We start from the raw sequence: 23,450 nt of genomic DNA, 5'->3' as shown, positions 1-23,450 counted from the left end.
TTTCCTTTGGTATTGAACAAATTTCCTTCTGTTCCCTTTTTCAGTTGAAGTGTGACATAGCAATAGACAAATACATGAATCAAAATGTACTGCTTAATGAATTTTCACAAAGTGACTACCACCCACATTAAGTCCTCTCCCAGTCGATATGCCCCCTAAAGGTAATCACAAATCTGACTTCTATCACTATAAATGAGCTTTTTCTAATTTTTTTTAACGTTGAATTGAATTTATTGAAATAACAGAGGCATTTAATTATCACACATAATGAGATGTCTAGATGCAGGTGGTTCCAGAGCTGATCCACCTAGGGCACTGGTCAACTGCTCTGTGAGGTTCTGGCTTTTTCCTTATGGCTGGCAAGGTACCTGCCAGAGCCCCAGACATCATACCCTCACAGCACAATGTCGAAGGAAGGAAGCAGCAATAACCAGGCTAATGAGGCATCTCAAGTGCTTTCCTGTTTTCTCAAATACATAGAACATGATCAGCTGAATGGGGGCTGGGAAAGTCAGTGATCCCCTTTCTTAGAATCTGTGATAGGAGATGAGTAGAGGTAAACAAGGTTGAGTATCATTATGACAGTCAAATAATTTCCTTGGTTTCCTACCAGGCCCAGTTCAATGCTAGGAATCAAGTGGTACAAATATTTATTTTGGTTCAAGTGTGTTTTTCTGACCAAGGTATAATCATTGCTCTGGAATTTTCTGTTCTTACTGAACTCCTTGAAATGTATTGTTTTTGCTTGCTTGTTTTGGGTTGTTTCTTTTATTTCCAGTTTTATTGAGATATAATTGACATACAGCACTGTATAAGTTTCAGGTGCACAGTATGTTTGACTTCCATATATTGTGAAATGATTACCACAATAAGTTTAGTTAGTATTCATCATCTCTTATAATACAAAAAATATATATTAAGAAAAATATTTGCTCCTTGTGGAGCAAAAAACTCAGGATTTATTCTCTTAACCACTTTCCTATATGCCATACAGCAGTGCTAACTACATCATCATGTTGTACATTACACCCCTAGTTCTTATCTTGTAACTGGAAGTCTGTACCTTTTGACCACCTTCATCCAGTTCCACTTCTCCACAACCCCTGCCTCTGGTAACCACAAATCTGATGACTTTTTCTATGAGTTTGTTTTTTCTTTTTCTTTTTGTTATTTTTACATTTCACATATAAGTGAGATCATACAGTATTTGTCTTTTTCTGTCTGGCTTATTTCATTTAGCATAATGCCCATTCAGTTCCATCCATGTTGTTGCCAGTGTCAGAATTTCTTCCTTTTTATAGTGGAATAATATTCCATTGTATCTATATTCCACAACTTCTTTATCCATTCATCTGTTGATGGACACTTAGGTTATTTCCATGTCTTGGCTATTGTAAATAATGCTACTATAAACATGGGGTGCAGATATCTCAACACAGGATTTTCATTCCCTTCAGATATGTACCCAGAGGTGGAATGGCTGGATCATATAATAGTTCTACTTTTATTTTTTTGAGGAACTTCCATACTGTTTTTCCATGGTGGCTGTCCCAGTTTACCATGCCGCCAGCTGCACACAAGGGTTCCCTTTACTTCACAGCTGCACCAGCAATTGTTATATCTTGTCTTTTTGATGTTAGTCATTCTAACAGGCATGAGGTGATATCTCATTGTGGTCTTGATTTGCACTTCCCTAATGATTAGTGATGTAGAACATCTTTTCATGTACCTGTTGGCCATTCATATACTTCTTTGGAAAAAAGTCTATTCAGGTCCATTGTCCATTTTTACATTGGGTTATTTGTTTTTTGCTATTGAGTTGTATGAGTTCTTTACATTTGGGGATATTAACTCATTATCAGATATAAGGTTTGCAGATTTTTCCCATTCAGTAGGTTGTCTTTTCATTTTGTTAATTGTTTCTTTTGCTGTGAGTTTGCCTGTTTTTTTGTTTTTGTTTCTGTTTTTTTTGCGGTACGCAGGCCTCTCACTGTTGTGGCCTCTCCCGTTGTGGAGCATAGGCTCCGGACGCGCAGGCTCAGCGGCCATGGCTCACAGGCCTTGCCGCTCGATGGCATGTGGGATCTTCCCAGATCGGGGCACGAACCCTTGTCCCCTGCATCAGCAGGCGGACTCTCAACCACTGCGCCACCAGGGAAGCCCGAGTTTGCCTGTTTTGAACTTCATAAAAATGAACTCACACAGTATGTATTCTGTTGTGCCTGGTTCCATTCACTCAATATTCTTTCTGTGAAATTCGCTCATATTGTCGTGCATTGCAGGGGTTTGTTCATTTTCATTGCTAAGTGGTATTCCTCATGTGAATATTTAATTTCACTTTTTAATGATCTTTTTAATATTTAATTTTCACTTTTTAACTCAGTTGTTGATGGGGATTTGAGTTGTTTCCAGTTTTGGTGAGAATACATACATCCCTCTGTTGGGTGCATATTTAGGAGTGGAATTTCTGGGGGATGGGGTATGCATATTATTGGCTTTAGTAGATACTGCCAAAGTTTCCAAAATGGCTGTACCCATTTATATCCCCATTTGCAGTGAATGAAAGTTCAGTTGTTTCACCTCTTCACCAACATTTGTACTATCAGTTTTTTTGTTAAGTTAGACAAGGATGTCACAGTATGTAGTAATATCTCACTGTGATTTTAATTTGCATTCCCCCATGACTAATAAAGCTGAGCACACTTCTATGTTTATCTACCATTTGTATATCCTCTCTTAGAAAGTTTTAAAAATATGTTGTCTCTCTTTTTCTTATTCATTATTATTTACAAACTGTTTTGGTATCAAAAGAAAACTACCAAAGCCTCCCTGAGCCTACATTCATCTCTGACATCTGGGGCCATTCATGCCTCATCTTTTCTCCTAAGGAGGTGAGGAGAATCCAAATGTGATGTGTGCACTCAAGTTTTCAGAAAACTGCAAAGGGTTGTTGAAGGCACAATTATCGTCACTGGAAGGGTTGGTTCATGCAGAAGCTGGAATGTTTTTTCAGGGTTGGATGTCCTAGAAGGGATGCTTACCAGAGATAGGGAGAGGGTCCACATGGAGGACGTCAAAGTCTCACTCATTCTACTTAGGCTCCTGCAACACCTCCCGAGTGCTCCTCTTCCCCTTATCACACTACCGTAATTACTTGTCTCTTCTCCTAGACCTACATCTGGCAGAGCTCTTTTCATTCATGTCATTGGTGTGGATAAGTGATATAAACAGGCTTTGGCCCTTGGTAGATCTCAGGAAAACCACCATCAGATAGGACAGGTCCTCCAAATGACATCTCTCATAGCTTCCTGTATTCTTTCTTCATAACACTCTTCTCACTTCTTAATGACCTAGTTGTGTGATTATTTGATTTTTTGCATTCTTCTCTAGCCCATAATTCCCTTGAAGCTGAGATCCCATCCCTTTTATCCACTGTCCTACCTCATGTGTTTACCAGTGCCCGGTACAGAGTACTTAATTAGTATTAATCAACAAATAACTGAAATAATTTGGATCTGAATCCCAGAGCTGCACCATACTATGGCACAGCCCCATCTTTCCTTAAGTGCCCATGAAATGGCGTTCTCTCTCCTTGAGACTAGTTTAATTCACCAAGTGTTACTGGAAAGGTATAATGGGAAGACAGGGAGACAAGCAGTAAGGAATGACTTGATTTGGTCTCCCCAGCTCCCCCACTAACTTGCTGTGTATCCCCCTCCTCCTGCCAGGAAGTTATTTTATCTATCTGGAACTTTGTTCCCCTAGATTTGAAGGACAAACTTTGGACTCTGGCCTTAAATCTCCCTCGCTGCATCATGGGTCCAAAGTTACAACTCCACTTACAGGAAAATGCAGAGAAAATGCTGAGTTAGGACAGGGACCTGAGTGAGGCTTGTGTAGCAGCAAAGAGCAGGCTGACCTTGGTGGCAGAAAGGAAGCCACAAGCCACATGGGTTTATTCCCAGGCCCTGAAATCAAATGGAGTTTGCCTGGCTACATTTTAAAGTTGCTTGAGATCAATGATTCCCTCTTTCCTTCCATTTTCTCTTTTGACTAGGAATGTCTATAACTGTTATTCTATGCCTGTCCCATCATAGAATTTTGGGAGCAGATAACTTATTTCTTAAGTTTCACGGATTCATAGATGGAGAGCAATTGTGCCTCAGGATGGATTAAACCCAGAACCTCATCCTTACCTTATTTAGATGACGTAGTTTGATAATGAGATTTTGAATTGATGCTATAATGTGTTGAGACTTTGGTGAATGTTGGGATAGGGTGAATGTACTTTGCATGTGGGCTGGATGTGAATCTTTGGTGGCCAGAGGTAGGCAGAATAATGGTCCCCTCAAAGATGTCCATGTCCTAATCCCTGGAACCTGTGAATATGTTATGTGACATGGCAAAAGGGGAATTAAGGAATTAAGGTAGCAGATGGAATTAAGGTTGCTAATCAGCTGACTAACATAGGTAGATTACCCTGGACTATCTGAGTGGATCCAATACCATCATCAGGGCCCTAAATGTAGAAGCAGTGGCAGAAGAGGAGAACCAGAGAGACGACAGAATGAGAAGGACTCGACCCGACGTCGCTGGCTTTGAAGAGAGAGGAAACAAACCAAAGAAAGCACATGGCCTCTAGAAGCTGGAAGAGGCCAGGAAACGGAGCCTCTAAAGACTCCAGAGAGAGAAGATAGTACATTTGTGTTGTTTTAAGCCACAAGTTGGTGGTAATTTATGACAGCAGCGAAATAGGAAATGAACCCAAGCTCTGGCCTGCAGTTTACTCCTCCACGACCTGAAACATCATCTTTGCATTCCTTAGTAGTCCTTAGTTCTCAAAATAAGAACTGCTGGAAGGATCAAAAGCGACAAACAGGCCACAGCTCCTGGCACGCAGGTGCTTAAACAATGTGAGTGAACATCCAGCTTCCCCTCTCCTTCCAGGCCGGGGAGACACAGGGAAGGAAAGCAGGGGGCAAATGCCATTCTTAGCGGTGCAACCCCCTTCCTTTGATGTCGCTGGCTGGGTAAAGGACTCCCTTTGTGACCTCCCGAAGCACACCTTATCTACAGCCTACTCCTTATCTGCTTTTGGGGGATCCACAGCTCCCCCTGCCCCGAGAAAACTCCCCTTTTGAATACAAAAGCTCTTTAGAAGAGCCTGAGAGGAGAGCAGGACCAGAGCTCTCTCTGTTCACCCTGCAAACAGGCTCTCAGAGATGAAAGAGCTTGGGGCATCCCTATCGACAGTACCACGGCCACCATATTTTCCATTGAGAGAATCCCACGGTGATGCCCTGAGGGGAGGCGAGGGCCCTCGAGGAGCACAGCCTTCAAGTCCCCCTCCTCCCACCCACCCAAGACCAACCCCCCCTCAATCATTCCAAGCTTCCAACTCCCTCCTTAGTTGTTATGAGCTTTTATTTAAAAAGCACCTTTAATACAAGTATAGTTTCGCAGATACAAGTTTTCACTTTGTATTCTACAAAAGTCTTTGAATATTATTCTCTTTACAAAATGGAACCTTACAAAAATACTGACAATTTAATGTTTTTATACAGTTTTCTCTAGTTGCAGTTATTTCTTTCATTGTAAAAACAATGTCTAGCACAGAACTACAATATTTTAGTTGATATTAAAAAAAAATGAACTCCATGCTTTTGTAAGCAGCTAATGTAAATAACACAGGTCGAGACACAGTTTAGAGTCATAGTGGATATAGCTAAAATTGTTTCAGAAATAATATTTTACATAGTTAACTTTTAATGTTTTATACATTATTTATATAATATTTATATATAAAAATCATAGCTTGCTATAAGTTGAAATGAAAGGACGGCTTCTGTTGTAAGGATGTGCATGTGGTTGACCCATGTGGTTACATTTAGCCCTTTGAAAGGTTTGCATCCGAGACCTGAAAGCATTTCTTCCTTCCTCCTTTCCTCAAAGGTTCAGTAGAAGCGGTTCCCTGTCTGCTGCCTCGACTGAGACCTTGCTTGGAAGGACACTTACGGAGAGAGGATGAGGAAACTCTACGGAGATTTAACCCACGTGTTCTGCCCAGCAGAACCTACCAAGAACTGCCCTAGAGATCAACCCCAAGACAATAGTGCTTTACACAGCTTAGCAAGAGCGGCCTCCCCAGAGGACCCCCCCCCCCCCCCCCCCCCCGCTTATCCGGAAGGGCAGCCTCTGGGATGTGAGACTGTCTGCTACTCTGGCTCATTCCGACTTTGAGTAGCCAAAGGGTTGCTTCACTATTCATTCTGCCCCCTCCACTCCTCCATCTCTTGCATGGAAGGCTGCTTTCCATCAGCTGATGGCAGACCACATCTTTGCTCGTCTCCGGGCGCTCCCAGGCAATCCCGGTGGGCACCCAGCAAGGGTTTCCAGGAAGAAAGCAGTAACCGAAGCTAACCATCACTACTTGAGCGTGGCAGTGCCCTGGTGATTGATGTACACAACATCAGCATCCTGTAATCGACATTTCAGCATCACAGGCTGGTGCATCAAGAGAAGACACAGGAGGGCCTCTGCCCTCGAGCTCTTCTGAAATTGTGCTATTTGTGAAATTCACGTATCCACAAAGAGTCACCTAATCACTAAAGTGAGGGACTGTGGTTGCTGGCCTACGGGCTGAGGAAGTGAGTGATAAGGCTTCACAACTGGGAATTTGGATTCAGGATCTGATCGCTTGACTGAGCAAACCTGCTCTTTTCTTATATTTAAAAACAAAAACAAACAAACAAACAAGATTCCTGAACCAAAGTCACAGTGGAGAATCGAGTGGTGTGGACAGAGAGACACAACAGGGGAGCCCCCAATGGCTATTTTCTTGATTCAGTGCTATTTCTGGCGTCGTGTGCTACAAGGTGAATTTGAGCTTTTCCAACAGGCCTGGGATTCCTCAGGTCACAAAGGTGACCGGCAGGCTCTACTCAAATCATCTTAGTGTTTGTTCCAGAACAAGCCTGTGTTCACTAGAACATGAACACTTAAACCAACTGCACATCCAGGATTCCCGCACTTGCTGTTAGTTTGCTGTTGTTTCCATATAGGTGAACACTACCTATTTAGGAAGGCCACAAGATAAGACTTTTTTTTTCCTTTTTAAAAATCAGTCGGGCAAAAAGTTTTTCCCTACATTCTACTGTCTGATGAGATAGGAGAGCAGCAAAAACTTGCTGTCAGCAGTCATTTTCCAAAAACAGCTCAGGAGGTGGGTAGCACCTACACCATGTTGTGGTGATTGTTCCTGTCGATAATGTCCACAGGTGAAAGGATGTCCTTCCTGATAGCAGGAGGAGGCAGGGAGAGTGTCGTCTTGGTCTTGAAGAGGTCAGACACGAAGAAAACCTAGAAGCACAAAATCAGAGATCCCAATCAGTCACTGACATCTGAGCCTTGGGGAGAGGCAAAGGCAAAGGGAAGACCATGGGAGCATAGATTTTTAGAGAAAGGGGCCCCCAAACTGTAGATCTTTGAATACGGAAGGACCAAGGAGACCCACAGAGTCCAATTCTTCTTGTACAGAGAGGGAAACTGAGGCCCAGAGAAATGCAGTGACACGCCCGAGGGTGCACAGCCATGGTAGGGGCAGACCTCACTTCCATGGGCTGTCAGTCCAGTGCTCCCTATCTGCAAGCCCCAATTCCTTATTTCTCAAGGTAAATGAGTAGCAGTGAAAGATAAGTTCTCAAACAAAGGAAGCAGGTCATAATTAGTCACCGTCATTAGTCTGTGATACTTTCCCTTTCCTCACAAAGGAATCTAGGGTGTAACCAAAAGAGATCAGCCAGTATGAATTCCTATCAGCAGGCTCTGGAGCAAGGAAGCAGTCGTGATCACTTTTTCCTGAAAGCACAGTGATGTCAACAGTTTGATGGGGGTCAAGAAGCCAGGGTCTCTTGGCTGAAGGAGTCAGCAACTAACCCGGTGGAAAGGTCAACAAAAACTCTCCTATCGCTTATTCCCAACCTCCTTCCTCCTCCTGAGCATGTGCCCTCACGAAGTCGTTCTTAGAATCGCTGAGAAACGTTTACTTGAACGCTTATCCACAAGGGTATAAGGATGGCTCAGGCAGAGTTCCGGTCTCAATTAGCTTATGATGAAAGATTCCAGAACGTGCTAAGTTACCCGAGTAAGAAAAATTTATGCTTTGTATTAGGTGGCAAAATAAATACACAGATATCCATTTGAGTCATTAAGCAGCAGGCGTTTGTACGAAGTAGCCATAAGAGGCAGCTGTCAGTCATGTAATTTAATAGGAAACACATGGCTGAGTTTAGCCACGAGTGTTTTAGTGGCTAAAACACTTCAAAGTTCCTACGGCTAACGGCTTTCTGGATGGAAGAGTCTTTGTCCTGCAGATGGTCATGTGCCCCTGTGACTTCATTCAGGGCACATTATAGGCAAGGAAATGAAGTTCTTAATAAGACTGCACCAATACCAAGGCTCTGCAGCCAGGGCCTGGCCACAGAAGTGACTTGGATCCTTTGCTGAACCAATTTCCCCAGTGTTCTCTCTGTAGTGATACAGCCATCAGCAAAGTGCAATCAAAATAACAGCAAGACACGGGTGATGCTGGTCACCCCAGGAGAATGGGGTGACTAGAAGGCAAATGGGAAGCAGAGGCTTATTTACTGGCCACCATAAAATCCTTTGTATTGTATGTTTTGAATTTTTGTACCCATTATATATATTATTATTATATATTACTTAAACATTTCATTACTAGTTTTTGGATTAAAAAAAATATATATATATATATATATACAGAAAGAAGGCTAGGCAATTTCTATCCTACAGCAAGAAAGTGAAATATTAGCCAAGAAATGGAACATTTTAAGACATTTGCAGCCTGAGTGCTATTGAATGTACCATTTTGCAAAGGAAAAAATTAAGCCTTTGGCCTCTTTCTTTTCTAAGGAGGTGTGAACAGTGAGAACCGTGGCACAGTAAGTTTTGTCTCGTAGCCAGGGCCAGCTTGAGAACCAGGAGAGAAAAGGTTTGTATCCAACCCTGCCAGGAGGCCCTAGGCTCCCCTGCACGGGAACCCTTTACAAACAGGTGGGGAAGGGGGGTTTCAGGTGCCCCCAGTATAAGGAAATCTGAACAAACATGATTAAAGTTCTAGGAGATCATTAAACTTTTCAACTCTTCTCTGACAGGTGGAGAGCCCATGTCCTCATCTCTACCTGGAAATTACCTTCCCCTTCCTCCTTCACTTTGTCCCCGAGGAAGAGATTTCGGTCAATCTCTCCATCGCTGGCTCTGAACTCCACTTTCTCCAGCCTAGCAGCGAGCACCACCAAATAAGGGTTCTTACGTATCTCATTTCTTAGAGATCTTTCTCCCAGCCCCTGTGCCATGTGCTGAGGGCAAAGACAGCAGGGGACACCCTCACACAAACATCCCTCCCTTCAAGATCCCGACACCACCTCCATCTACTGGCTGACTTCCCAATTTAATTTCCTGAGCTCATATCCACTACATGTTAAGAGTTTCCGTTTCCGAACTGCAAGATAGGAATGAAATGAAGGTTAAAGGCAAGAATGTGCTTGATAAGAACTAAACCTGTAGCTGGCACATAGTTCAATAAAAGGCGTTCCTTGTGTGGGTACCAAGGTCGTGTCTGGGCCTAGAGTGAGCCACGTCCTCTCGTGTCTCCAAAACCTTGCCCATCCGTCTTTCTTCCTAATGAGAGGCTTCCTGAGGATGGAGCCCAGCCCTAATCACCCCACATCACCCACAGCCCTTTGCATTGAGCCTTGCACACACCAGGAGCTTATAAAATGTTTGCTGTTGAATTCCTCCACTTCTTTCCACTGGAAGCAAGCACTCTGGCCTTGGCTCTTATCGGCACGGAGAACGCCTACGGATGTCAGGGGGACCACACCCTCCCACGTCACATGCACATACCCCAGCGGCAAGATAAAAAGTGGAGTCGGGTCCAGCAGGATCCCCCCTTAAGCTGTATTTTGCCTTCAGCGTGGCCTGAGGTTACGCAAACACTTTTTGGGGGATCATGAAACACGATCCTGTCAAGACTCAAACAGGGCTCCGTCTTCATGCTTGAACAGCAGAATACAAAAAGGACTAGGCAAGGCCAGTTCTATTTCCTGCAGAAGATGATTTCCACCTGGAAAGAAAACCCAGAGGCCCAGGCTGGGAGGGGTTTACACGAATTAGGTGGCTACCCCAGGTCTGAGGGACAAACCCCCTCCCAGCCCACAGCCCCACTGCACAGACCTCCTCTGTGGTGTGAAAGAGCCCATCAGACGACAGTCTTGGCAAACACGAAACCTATGCGCGAAGCACCAGGGAGAGTTTTAAGTTCTCCTACCCTGAGCATATGCTTTCAATTCCATTTCTGTTCTCCTCTACCTTCACAAATTGCTTTTTTTTGAAAAGTGCAATCAGTAAGCACTTATTGAACATCTGCTCCGTGCCAAAGCCCTGAGATGATAAATATACAGAAGAGAGAGTTCTTCGCCCTCCAAGAGCTCACAGGGCAATGAGGGAGAGAGCCGGGTAAATAGAGCAGTACAATAGTGTTCTGAGGATTATGATGGGGGAAGCCGGGGTGTTAAAGCAACACAGAGAATGTGGCATCTAACCCAGGCTGAAGGGGAGGGGAGAGGGCCTTAGAAGGCTTCCCCCAAAGGAGGTATATTTGAGCTTAGCTTTGAAGGATAAGTAGGAGTAAGCCAGGTGGTGAATGCCAGGAATGTTATTCTAGGCAAAGGGAGAAGCGCGTGCAAAGGCACAGGAGTGAGGGAGCCCAGCTCGTTCAGGAGCCGCAGGAAGCTCAGTATAGGGGGGGCTGAGCGGTCAGTGAGGCTGGAGGGGGAGCCAGATCCTGAGAAGGGGTATAGCACAGCCCGAGGAGCCACTGTCAAGGCTGAAACAGGGAAGCAGCACGTTGGGAAGACTTGCATTAAGTGTCATTTGTTAAGGGCAGATTATGACAACAAAATTGTCCTTTAAATATTTCTGGAGTCCCTGAGTGTTTCAAGTCTTGAGAGTGCGTAAGAGAACTCCTTGAAGACAGGCACCACATCCTTATATATCGACATTTTTATAAGCCCTCGTTGATCTTCGATGCCAACACAGAGCAAATAAACATAAGAGTGGAAGAATTTTGGAATCTCAGAGTCAGAAGAAAACAGAGTTGTCTATTCCAGTGTTTCTCAAAGTGTAATCTTCAGATCGTCTATTTCCGAATCAGCAGGGTGCTTCTTGAAAAAGCAGATTCCTGGGCCCACCCAGACCTACTAGAAGCGTCGCCTAGAATCTGCATTGAACAAACACTAGTGGTGTTTGTTATGTAGACTCAAGTGAGGAGAGCCATTAGTGGACAGTCCATGGAGATGAACAGATGGGCTCAAGTCATAGACCTGCCACTCACTGGCTGTGTGTCTTAGACATCTTGTAATCTCTCTGAGAGCAGCTTCCTTATCTATACCCTGGGCTCCATGAGCCCTTCCTTAAGCTGCTCGAATCTGCTCTCTTTGGTACCCACACTGAACTTTTAATGAACTTCCGTCTTAGCATGAGGCCTATAGGCTCGAGTGCAGACATAATGCTATAAATGTTATGTCATGCTTCCCCTTTAGACAATGAGATACTCAAGCGAATGTGCTCAGAGCCCAGCAAGTGTAGCCTCAATAAATCTAGTCCACCCCCCTTGTGAGGATAGAAACCATGGGCTGCCCCGGTTGCATACACCGTGATGCCCTGGTCTTGGGATATCCTTTGGGCACCCTGCTCTACCGTAATAAACAATCTCATTGATTAAGGAATAATTTTCTTTGCCTTGGGCCTCAGCTCACTCTCATGCCCTAAGTATAATAAGTGCTGTCTAAAGAAAAGTCTTCTTTGGCAGCCCTGTCTTTTGACTAAATGGGAGTTACTTGATTGCAATAAGTATTTTTTGACCTCAGTAGAGGCCTTTCAGTGATTTTCTGGCATGGGAACTTGTCAGTGTCTGAACTGAGTAATTTCCTACTATATCTGAAAGGGAACTTGATGAGGTAGAAAGTGTCATACGAGGAGTCAGGCAGCAGGATCTAGTCCCCAAATTGCTACAGCTGTATGACCCAGGCCAAGTCAAACTCTTGTCTAGACTTGCATTTATGCAAAATGAAGAGGTTTATGATTTCAGAGGATGGGTCTGCCCTGCATTTGTGTGCTACCATTATTTAAAAATCTACCTTCTCACAGTTTCTGTAAGGCTTAAATGGAAGAATTCACATGAAAACACTTCATACCTATAAAGAACTCTTCAAATCCTCCCTCAGTTACCATCATTCATGACCATCACTGCTACTGAGGGTCACGAAGGGAGCTGGTCCTGTACAAAGGAGGGTATGGAGCAGCAGAGGAAAGTCGTGGGCAATTCTGGAGAACAGGCGTCTGAGCCCTGTAAGGAGTCTCACAGGAAGGCACTTCTTGGCTAATACAAAGGAGGGTTTCTGGTAAGGAGGACCCAGAGGGCTGATGGTGGTCCCTAAGATGCTAGATCCAGTATCAGCTACAGTTCAGGAACATGGTACCCAAGAATAACAGAGGCTAGAGGAAGGCAGGGACCTACTTCTAGAAATCCCACTTTTTGAAGCTGAAAGGGTCAAGAGAGCTACTATTATTGACTTCTCCCAAATATTCCACAAGTCCCATCATTCTGAACTTTTTAGGGTCACAAGACGTACCATGTTCCCATCCATCTCCATGTCTTTGTGTTATTCCTTCTGCATGAAATGCCCTTCCTTATCTTTTGTATCTCAGAAAATATCCATTCATTGCTCGAGATTCTCCTCCTCCAGGAATTCTTCTAGCCTTCCAGCACCCTGAAGAAGAATGAGCTCTCCCCTCTCTCAAGCCCCCACTGTCCCCAGGACAGGATCCCATCCTAATGGCTGTGCCCTTCTACTGCACTTGTGTGTTTACGTGCCTGTCCCCAATAGACCAGTGTTTTTCAAACTGCATGTCACAAGTCATTAGTAAGTTTAAAATCAATTTACTGGGCGGTTGCTACCAGCATTCTTAAGGGTTAAATTTAAAATGTTAGAATGTATCACATACAGTAAGCATAAGTATTATTTTGTGAAATATTTTAGTTATGTGTGGGTACCTCTATTGGGTTAGAAGGTATTTCTTATTATGGATCATGGCTGGGAAACTACTGCACTCTAAGCTCTTTAAGGACCAATTCTTTTCAGCTGTGAATACTTAAAACAAGGCACCATACTTAACATGCAATACACATCCGATCAATGCATTGCATGTGTCAAGCATGACGCACCTTTAATTCATTGAATCCTCAATCCAAAGATCAGGTGATGTTAAGACGTATCATCCCCACATCGTGGGGTGGGAAAAGGCAGCTGAGAGGAAGTGACTTGCCCAATATGCCTAAGTGGCAGGAATACAATTCCCCCATCTGAGTCTCTGCCTCATCATCTACCCCATTCATCTCAGCAGGGGAATGAGAAAGGAGATTTTAGAAGAACTGTGCAAATTGTCATTATCTATCGGGGGGCAAAGTTTACCCCTGCCTCTGCTTCCTTCTCTCTCCCACACCCAGGGGTTCCTGGCACCCCTGCCCACCTGAGAGTAGAGGCCCAGGATGACAAGGTCAGCCCCAGGGCTTCTGGGCAAAGAGCTAGGCTTTTGCAGGGCAAGAGATGATTCGGGAGGTCATTTCATCGATTCCCCTGTGCCCAGGCAGTAGTGGAACGAATCCAGTGGAAATAGATGGAAATCTCCTGTTACAGAAGATCTCACAAATTCAGGGCATAGACTACACGTGTTTGGCGTTTACTAGTTTAATCCTTTGAGATAGGATCAAGAGAGCCGAGATCTGGTTCCTACTCTGCCACCATGTGTCCTTGGGTGTGTCCCATCCTCTCTCTGTGCCCCATTTTCCCCTGGGGGGCTGTCATCACTGAACCCTTCTTCCATTCACATTCTCACTTGTCCCTTCTCCCAGGGTCACCTAACTGTGGCAGAGACAAAGAACATCCTCGCCCTTCCCTACATCCTGGAGGAAGATAGCAGCACACAAAAGAGCGACTGCTGGCTGAGCCACACACCCTGCAAGAGGAAAACCAGGAAAGACTCTGCTGCATGTTTATGAAATTCACGAGCAGCTGCTTCCTCTGCTGCACCCACAGCAATGGCGGCCTGGCCCTGCCCTGACCCCTCCCAGGGCCCCATAATTTGCCATCTGTTGGAGGGTCAGGGAGGAGGTGGCCAGATAGTCAAGTTGTCACCAGATAGGAAATGAACCGATGTCTGTCGCTTCGTCCAGGTCCCTGGGTTACGCCAGGGGTGGGAATGGTGAGCCCAGCTGTAGAGTTCACATCTTGGGAGGGGTGGCTGTGTGTGTGTGTGTGTGTGTGTGTGTGTTTGTGAGAGAGGAGACTGCGAGGGTGAGCATGTGCCTGTGTTTGCCTTGGCCTGTGTGTGTATCTGTGATTCTGAGTGCTGGTGACAGAAAGAGGATGGATGTCTGGGTACAACTGGGTCTGTCCCTGTGGCTCTGTCCTGTGCACCTCCGTCCGCATGTGTGAAGACGGACATCAGTGTGCCTGCCCTTCTGCCCCTGCGTGTCCGTGTCTCTGTGTTGAGTTCACGACACTGTGTAGGTTTTTTGTCTGTGTTGGCTGCCATTGCCCTCCTCCTTTGGAAAGCGTTCAGCTAGTAAGCAGTGAGGGAGGGGACCAAACCCTCTCCTGTTTGGCATGTGATTTTTGTCTAGACACGTCTTTTTGCTGTGACAGGACTTACTCTCAACAAACCCGGGTAAAAGTGCTTGGCCGTCATGGCCTGTTGCCCAAGGCTCTGCAGTGGCTGAGCCGACATTCCGGAGTGATGCACTGTACCCCCTGGGGACTTAAAGACATGTCATGATCCCCAAATAGAGGCCACCTACATGGGCATTGCATGGAGACAGTTCCATCTGAGAAGGCAGGTCCAGCTCAGTTACTACAGAGTCCAAAGTCGGCTGTGCCTCGTAATCTCTGTGGGAGAAGGTCATGGAGCTGAGGGCCTCCAAGATCAATTCAGATGAGGAAACTAGGCTCAAGAGGAAGTGTCTTGCCTGGGGTCACAGGCTAATTCATCACTCATTCTTTAGCCAATGCTTATCAAGTAGCTATTGTGTGTCAGCCACTGTACCAGGCACTGATAATGAACAACCAGAGGGTTAAGCCATGGATTCTGTTATTACGGCACCCAGAGTCTAGTTGGGGAGACAGACATGTGAACAATTACAACAGAACCAGCCTGAATGTCACAGCAGGAAAAACATGCAAAGGACTATGGGAGCATTACAAGACAGTTAGGCAATCTGTCATCAGAAAAGACAGAAGAGAAGGTATGCTAGACTAAACAACAGCCCCCCAAAGATGCCCACATCCTAATCCCCAGGACCTGTGAATATGTTACCTTACATGGCAAAATGGACTTTGTAGATGTGATTAAGTTAAACATTTCGAGATGGGGAGAGTACCCTGGATCATCCAGGTGGTCCCAATGTAATCACAGGGGTCCTCGTAAGAGGGAGGCAGGAGAGTCAGAATCACAGAAGGAGATGTGAAGATGTAAGCAGAGGTCAGAGAGAATGAAAGAAAGAGAGATGAAGATGCTACGCTGCTGGTTTTGAAGACGGAGGAAGGGGCCACGAGCCAAAGAATGCCGGCAGCCTCTGGAAGCTGGAAATGTCAAAGAAACAGGCTCCCTCTAGAGCCTCCGGAAGGAACGCAGCCCTACCAACACCTTGATTTTAGCCCGTTGAGACCCATTTTGGAATTCAGAACTCTAAGAAAATTAATGACCCACTGCCTTCTCTTCCCCAAGCTGAGCATTCCTCAAGCTCCTAGGCTGACTCCAGTGTCTTGCCCTGGCCTCTCAGGTGGCTTAAATGAAATGGCTCACTCAGTGCTGGAGTGCTGAGCCAGCCAGGACCATGCGCTCCTGAGGACCAGGCTGGAAGTCAGGCGCTGGGAGAAAAATGATAAATATCGAGTCCCTACTCTCATGTGTTCACAGCTAAGTGGGACAGGGAAAGATGTTTATAACCCTTTTCTAAGTCATCTTGACACTGTAAAACAGGCTTTCAAACTGAAAGCAGCCACTGGGTCAGCCCGAAGGGTTGGGAAGGCCCCTGACACCCTTAAATTCTGCTCTGTAAGCAGCTGCCTATGCTGCTTATGCCTCGGGTGACTCTGGCCGCTTCAGCTCCGGTGACCATGCCTCCTTGCCAAGCACAGAGGGCAAAGCTTTGGAGTCAGTGATCATCCCGGGAGCTGCTGTCGACTAGCTCTGACCTCAGATGACTAGAGTCATCTCTCTGAGCCTCAGCGACCTCATCTGTAAAATGCCCGCAGTATACAGTGGCTTCGTGTCCCTAAAAGGAGCCGATGAGTAAAGGACCCAGAACAGAGCTAGCATAGAGTAGATGCTTGACAGACGCTAGGACCGAATGCCTATCCAGTGCTCCAGGGCTCCAGCGCACCCGAGCCAAACAGGATAGCAGTCAGACCCCTCATTTCCCTTCTCGAAAATAAACCACGGTCTTCCCGGACACTTTGTCTCACCGTGCGTAGAGAGTGCTCTATAAAAGAGAGGAAGGCTATGAAGGACCCCCACCAACATTTCAATTTTTTTTTTTTTTTTTTGCTGTACGCGGGCCTCTCACTGTTGTGGCCTCTCCCGTTGCGGAGCACAGGCTCCGGACGCGCAGGCCCAGCGGCCATGGCTCACGGGCCCAGCCGCTCCGCGGCATGTGGGATCTTCCCGGACCCGGGCACGAACCCGTGTCCTCGGCATCGGCAGGCAGACTCTCAACCACTGCACCACCAGGGAAGCCCTTTCTTCTTCTTCTTTTTTTTTTTTTTTTGCTGTACGCGGGCCTCTCACTGCCGTGGCCTCTCCCGTTGCGGAGCACAGGCTCCGGACGCGCAGGCTCAGCGGCCATGGCTCACGGGCCCAGCCGCTCCGCGGCATGTGGGATCTTCCCGGACCCGGGCACGAACCCGTGTCCCCTGCATCGGCAGGCGGACTCTCAACCACTGCGCCACCAGGGAAGCCCCCTTTCAATTTTTTTAATTGGGGATGCAGGAGACTTTAATTAGGGCAGTGGCGCCGACAAGGAAACACCACAGCAGGCCCCCGTGGGCTGACCTCCTGCCTAGAGCAAAGCCCAGAGGGAACGGTCACAGCAAAGGGTTACCCTGTCGTGCAAACACCCATCCTCCACTGTCACTTCACATTAAAGGGCCAAGCTTCAGAGAACAAGCCCACAGTGACAGCTGCTCTCATTAACGGTCTGCTCCCCCAATTTCTCTCCCTTCTAGCCTTGACTGAAAAGAAAAACGAAAGAAAGCAATGAATAAAGCCCTCAAAACAGCAAGTCCCTAGACTAGGGTTCCTGGGATGAGGCCGGCCGGCAGCTCAGATGCTACTTTCTTTGTGGCGTCCACTCTGATCACCCCAACTCCCTGCCCCTCTTCTTGCCCCGCCTGCCTGCTGAAGTGCCCTGGCTGGTCCCCGTGACAGGCCCTCGTTGTACTGTAGCTCCTGTGCTTGGCCTGGCTGTGAGCAACTAGACTGGGATTGTTTTGCAAGTAAGCGCTGTGCCTTACCCATCCCTCTGCCTTCAAGAGAATGTTCTCAAGAGTACAACTTTGTGTTGATTACACACACCTTCACTTACTCCGAGCGGCCTTGGTGACACAGGGAGAATAACATATATGTTAACTAGGGTCCCTGTCCCTGAGAAACAATCGAAAGGGAGACACACGTCCACAACTTCAACACAGGGTGACAAATGCAGGAAAGCAGGGAGGTTATTGAAGGGAGACACAGGGCTGCAGCCAGGCTGAAAAACCAGGAAAGGACCAGGGGCTGGCCTAGATCTCACTTCATGATTCTTACTGGGAATGAGCAAGGGTTAAACTAACAATACAAGCTGCATTTGTGGCACTCAAACACCCAGCCAGTACTGTTCTGGGATTCCTGCTGGACCAGGGTGAGTGCCCCTGAGTAGGACCCAGGAAGGCACAATGTCAGAGGAGGTGTTCAGTCGTGTTTGCTGAATAAACCCCTCAAAATTTTAGCATGAAATGTAATGTTGTACAGATTAAAAAAAAAAAAAAGTTTCTCTTTTTGACTCTTAAAAATACCAAAAAACTTAGCAGGCAAAAAAAGAGTAGAGATTCCTGAAGAGATAGAGCCTCAGAGGTGGAATGCCTCATCCCACCTCACTGGGAATCAGGGAGGAAGTACGTGAAGCGGTAGGTCATTTGAGGCCAATCAGAATGTGGTCCATCCCAAGGCCATTCTCTAGGAAGCTCTGTGACTTGATTGTACAAAGCCCTCAGGCTAGGAGAGGGCTTAGCCTTCAGCAAACTCCCACCTCCCCAGCCAACACCTAGTTTAGGGTCTGACCAAGTCCTGTAAAGGTCACAGTGGGAAGGGCAGATGTTTTCCAAGAAGCTGGGAAGGGCTTCTGAATAGCAAGTGATCACCAAAGCAGCAAGTGAGCAACATATGAGTCAGAGACTTAGACTCTTGACTGAGTATGACCTGAGGCAAGTTTCTTCCCCTCTTGAACCCTGACTGCCTTCAAGAGTGAGTGAGCAGAATAATATCTAAGACCTCTTGCTATTGCAACTATGAGCACGAACCTTCCGTATTTCTGGAGAAAAGGATTCACAGAATCTGTTGGATTAAAACTCCCAGGCTGGCAAGAAGCAGGAATTATCCTCATTTCACTGAAGGGCTCCTGGGGCAGGATGGTTCCTCAGACACCAAGCAGAGAAGAGGACTCAGAGCTCCCTGGCTTTGGTCACTGAGCTGGAAACATTTAACAAGCAAGCCATCCAGGGCCCTGCTTGTGTGCTGAGGACAAGAGGCTACTTACTATGCAGCAGGCCACCAGGGCTCCTTGAGCAAACCCCGCCAGGACATCACTGGGATGGTGCTTGTGGTCAGACACGCGGGACAGTCCTGTGTAAAAGGCCATCATGATCAGGGTGAACTGCAGGAGGGGCCGGAGCAGGCGGGCCCCTCGCCAAGTGAAGCGGGCCTGCAGGTACAGCTGGAGGGAGGAGACAAAACGAACAGACACTGAGTGACCGGCCGCTCACCTGCATTCTAGCCCCAGGTTGACACACATGACATTCCCACACGTGGAACCATCTGGAAGAAAGAGCATTCAACTTGGACTTGACCTCAAGCCCATGTTTTTATTTTTTTATTTATTGTTTTTTTTTGCGGTACGCGGGCCTCTCACTGTTGTGGCCTCTCCCGTTGCGGAGCACAGTCTCTGGACGCGCAGGCCCAGTGGCCATGGCTCAGGGCCCAGCCGCTCCGTGGCACGTGGGATCCTCCCGGACCGGGGCACGAACCCGTGTCCCCTGCATCGGCAGGCGGACTCTCAACCACTGCACCACCAGGGAAGCCCAAGCCCATGTTTTTAAACCATGAGCCTTAGTTCCTCTAGTAAACACTAAGAAAAATGGAGCTTTTCTAGGGAGGTAAGCTAATAAGAGCCAGGGAAAAGAATTCATGAGAATGGCCTTAGCACGTTGCCTGGCGTGTACTAGACCCTCCAGAAACTTGAGTTTCCTTTTATCACCTTCTTGATGGAAACCAATTAAAGAATAGTAACTGGGGTTAGTAAAGGTTTCTTTTTTTCAACTGATGACAACCCATTCAATGCACATGTGTGTTTTCCTGGAGATGACGGCTATACAATCCCTACACTACCTGCCTTTCAGGAGTGTCATGGAAACACAAGCATGATGACGGTGGGGGGGGGATTTATTATGATAGTCACAAGGGAATGCTTCTGCTTCAAAAGAAAGCAATTCTATCAAAGAACAAGCTTCTATGTCACCACTTGGAACTAGGGATTTTGCATTAGAATATGAGGAAACACATAAACCAACCAGACAATGCCAGAGAGCTTTCAAAGAGAGGTTGACAGAGACTGGACTGGGTGGGGTAGAAGAGTAACCTGAAGAAAAATGGAAGAAAAAAACCAAAAAGTCGCTCTGGCCGAGGCAAAGAAGTTGCAGTGACGTCAACTGGGCATTGTCCCTTGGAGTTATCTTGCTGCAGTTTCCGTTCTAACCTCTGGGCACAGCAGACTTCTCAGGTTCCTGTGGGAACTTGGGAAGTGAGGGGGAAGACACAACGGGACGAGGGGAACTTCCGACTACAAATCAAAGCAAGGCACTGGGAGACCAGAGAGAGGGGAAGAAAGCAGAGGGGAGGGGCTGACAGCCTAAAGATAGACCTGGACGGTGGCAAGGGAGTGACTCTGCCCTTCCTGAGACAAATGGACACCTTCCTTTGGGTGGTCAGGAAAGACAAGCCAGCAGCAAACCTGAGGACATAGAAGAGTGGAAGATTCCAGAGTCACTCCTGCCCGCATAGGAAGAACCTCTAGCACTGAAACCTCAACAACTTGGAAGACAATTGCAAAAAAACCCAGGCCTGGAAAACAGCAGGCAACTTTATAATCACTGAGAAATTATATAAATGTATTGTTGGGAAATGTAAGAACAACAAATAAAAAATAATAAAGAGAATGCACTGATGATGTTGGCCACTAAACAAGTGATAAAAACCAATCGTTTTGCAAAAATAAAAAATACCCAGTTAAAAATCTAAAAGAAGAGATAAAATCATCATATTGGGGCTTCCCTGGTGGCGCAGTGGTTGAGAGTCCGCCTGCCGATGCAGGGGACACAGGTTCGTGCCCCGGTCTGGGAAGATCCCACATGCCGCAGAGCAGCTGGGCCCGTGAGCCATGGCCGCTGAGCCTGCGCATCCGGAGCCTGTTCTTTCGCAACGGGAGAGGCCACAACAGTGAGAGGCCCGCTTACCGCAAAAAAAAAAAAAAAAAAATCATCATAATGGCCAAGATGATGATATAAATAATTATTAGCTTACCAAGAACTGCATAGAGCCTTTATGAAGCCAAGGACATAAAGGACAATTTGAATAGATCGCTAGGATTTTTATTTATAAGAACCCCCAACTTATAAACTCAAAAGTTAATATGTAAACTTAATCAGATTCCTAGGAACATCCTAAAAAGGTTTAGAGAAAAAACCTTAAAAAATTATTCTAAAATTAACCTAAAAGGCCAAACCTGTGGAACTAGCCAATAAATAAATAAATAAATACACCCCCCCCCACACACACAGCTCAATAAATAAGCCAGGCACTATGATAGGTGCTAAGGACACAGAAATGAGAAGTTATAATTCCTGCCCTACGAGCGTACAGTTGGGGGAACATATGAAAACATGTAAGTGCACTTATGGGCTTTATAGAAACTATGAAAGAAGTTGGGGGGACCAAGGTCAGTTACTAAGGGGAAGGTATACTTGACTTGAATCCTGAACATGAATAGGTATTTGCTAGGAGTTAAGGGGATGGTAGTGAGGGGGTGTGTATTCCAGGCAGAGCAAAGGCTTATAAGCCAGCAATCAGAGCTGCAGAGAACTTCTTGAAGTTCTGTAATAGCAGAAAAGGGGGTATGGGGCAGGGGATGGGATGAAACACAGGGCTACAGAGGCAAGCACAGGTAGTTCATGAAGGGCACTGGAGGTCAAACTAATGAACGTGGCCTTTATTTAGTAGGTCAGTCTTTCCCAAACCATACTCCCTGGAATACCAAGGGTCTTTTGAAAAAAGATTGGTAAATACTAAATCCTTGTTTTCATCACTTACAAGACTTATTATTTTTACAGAGTATCTACCTAATAAATCACAATTGGGAAATGGTGCTGTAAGCCATGGTGTAAAATGATTTTAAGCAAGGTACTCAGTACCAGAAAAAAATAATCTGCAGGTCAAAGGCTACTCCCTCATTTCTGCTGAAATGACCCAACAAACAGCAGATTCTACAATCATGAATCAAAGAAATCTCTTCCTTTTTGAGAATGAGAATGGGGATGATGTTGACAGCTCCAACTCAACCCGGTCTTTAGGACAACAGCAAGTTCAGGGAAGAAGGACTAGTCCATAGGCAGTGTGACCACCATGGGCTGGCCTTCCTCCAGCCAGTCCTGCAATGGACAGGGGCGGGGTGGGTAACGGAAAGGGCACAGGTTTTCACCAGAAAAACCTCATTGGGGACTTCCCTGGTGGTCCAGTGGTTAGGACTCCATGCTTTCACTGCTGAGGGTGTGGGTTGGATCCCTGGTCAGGAAACTAAGATCCCTCAAGCCGCAGGGTGTAGCCCCCCCACCCAAAAAAGAAAAAGAAAAACCATATTGAGCCTCAGTTTTCGCCCATGTAAAACAAGTGTAACAACCACTATCTTACAGGCTGTAGCACAGATTGGTGCTAAGTGCCTGGCACCACGTACTGCTCAAAAAACAGATGCTTTTATTCTCTAACCATGTTTTTTTTTCTCTTAATTTGGACCTAATAACCTCAAGGTTTTCTCGTTTCCCTCAATTTAAAAATCTGCAGGTCCTCAAAAAATGATTGTTCAAAATCCTCCATCTCTCCCTGCCCCCTCCATGTAGACTTTAGGTCACAGGCCCTGGAGATCAGGGTGGGACAGAGGAAGGGTGGGCTTCCCAACCGGACGAGGCACACATCTCCCCTTCCACTGACTCAGATACTGAAGGCTGGAGCTTAATATAAGAAAAAAGCAGGGCTTCCCTGGTGGCGCAGTGGTTGAGAGTCCGCCTGCCGATGCAGGGGACGCGGGTTCGTGTCCCAGTCCGGGAAGATCCCACATGCCGCGGAGTGGCTGGGCCCGTGAGCCATGGCCGCTGAGCCTGCGCTTCCAGAGCCTGTGCTCCTCAGCGGGAGAGGCCACAACAGTGAGAGGCTCGTATACCGCAAAAAAAAAAAAAAAAGAAAAAAGCAAATACATGAGAGGAACTTGAGGAGGGAGGAAGAGACTTGTCATCAGAATAGCTTCAGAAAGGGAGTGCTCAGGAATAAGAAAGAAGTGAGGGGCCATCCTGGGGGAAAGAATCCCTTCGGGAAGCAGTCAGGCATGGAATGAGTGGGCAGACAGAAGCTCGGGCGCCCCCAAATCCATCAGTAACTGACACATATATTGAGAAATGTCTCAAGATCTCAGGGTGGATCCTGGTGTCTAGCTGGGGCACAGCAGTAGCAAAGTGAATTTTGGGGTGAGACAGCCCTGATTCCAGTCCCAACTCTACCACTTACTAACTTCTCTAAGCCTCAGTCTCTTTCTCTGTGAAACAGGCAGGACAACATCTCCCTCTCAGGGTTGCCAGGATCAAATGAGACATCACAGGACCCTGCCTGGCATGAGACAGGGACTCAAGGCACTCTTTATAGAAATCGATGTCACCCTTTCGCTTTGATAGATGAGATTGACTCAGTGACTCTGTTGATTTCACCAAAACAAGCGAATTACTAAAGAAAGGGATTGC

The 23,450-nt window shown here is 46.3% G+C and overlaps 1 protein-coding gene across 1 annotated transcript in view; it reads right to left on the bottom strand.

Annotated features, from left to right (window-relative positions):
• Positions 1 to 5,406: 5,406 nt before the first annotated feature.
• Positions 5,407 to 23,450, bottom strand: part of PLPP3 (phospholipid phosphatase 3) — an 84,462-nt gene continuing 66,418 nt past the window's right edge. The window contains exons 5-6 of the mRNA XM_081226595.1: positions 18,932 to 19,108; positions 5,407 to 7,359 (exon numbers count right to left, since the gene is read on the bottom strand). Of these exons, the coding sequence (XP_081082721.1) occupies positions 7,234 to 7,359; positions 18,932 to 19,108 (303 nt within the window). The 3' untranslated portion in view covers positions 5,407 to 7,233. The remainder of the gene's footprint in view (positions 7,360 to 18,931; positions 19,109 to 23,450) is intronic.

This window comes from Mesoplodon bidens (assembly GCF_964165515.1).
Source record: "Mesoplodon bidens genome assembly, chromosome: 2".
NCBI lineage: Eukaryota > Metazoa > Chordata > Mammalia > Artiodactyla > Ziphiidae > Mesoplodon > Mesoplodon bidens.
This window is presented reverse-complemented; position numbering and strand designations above follow the sequence as displayed.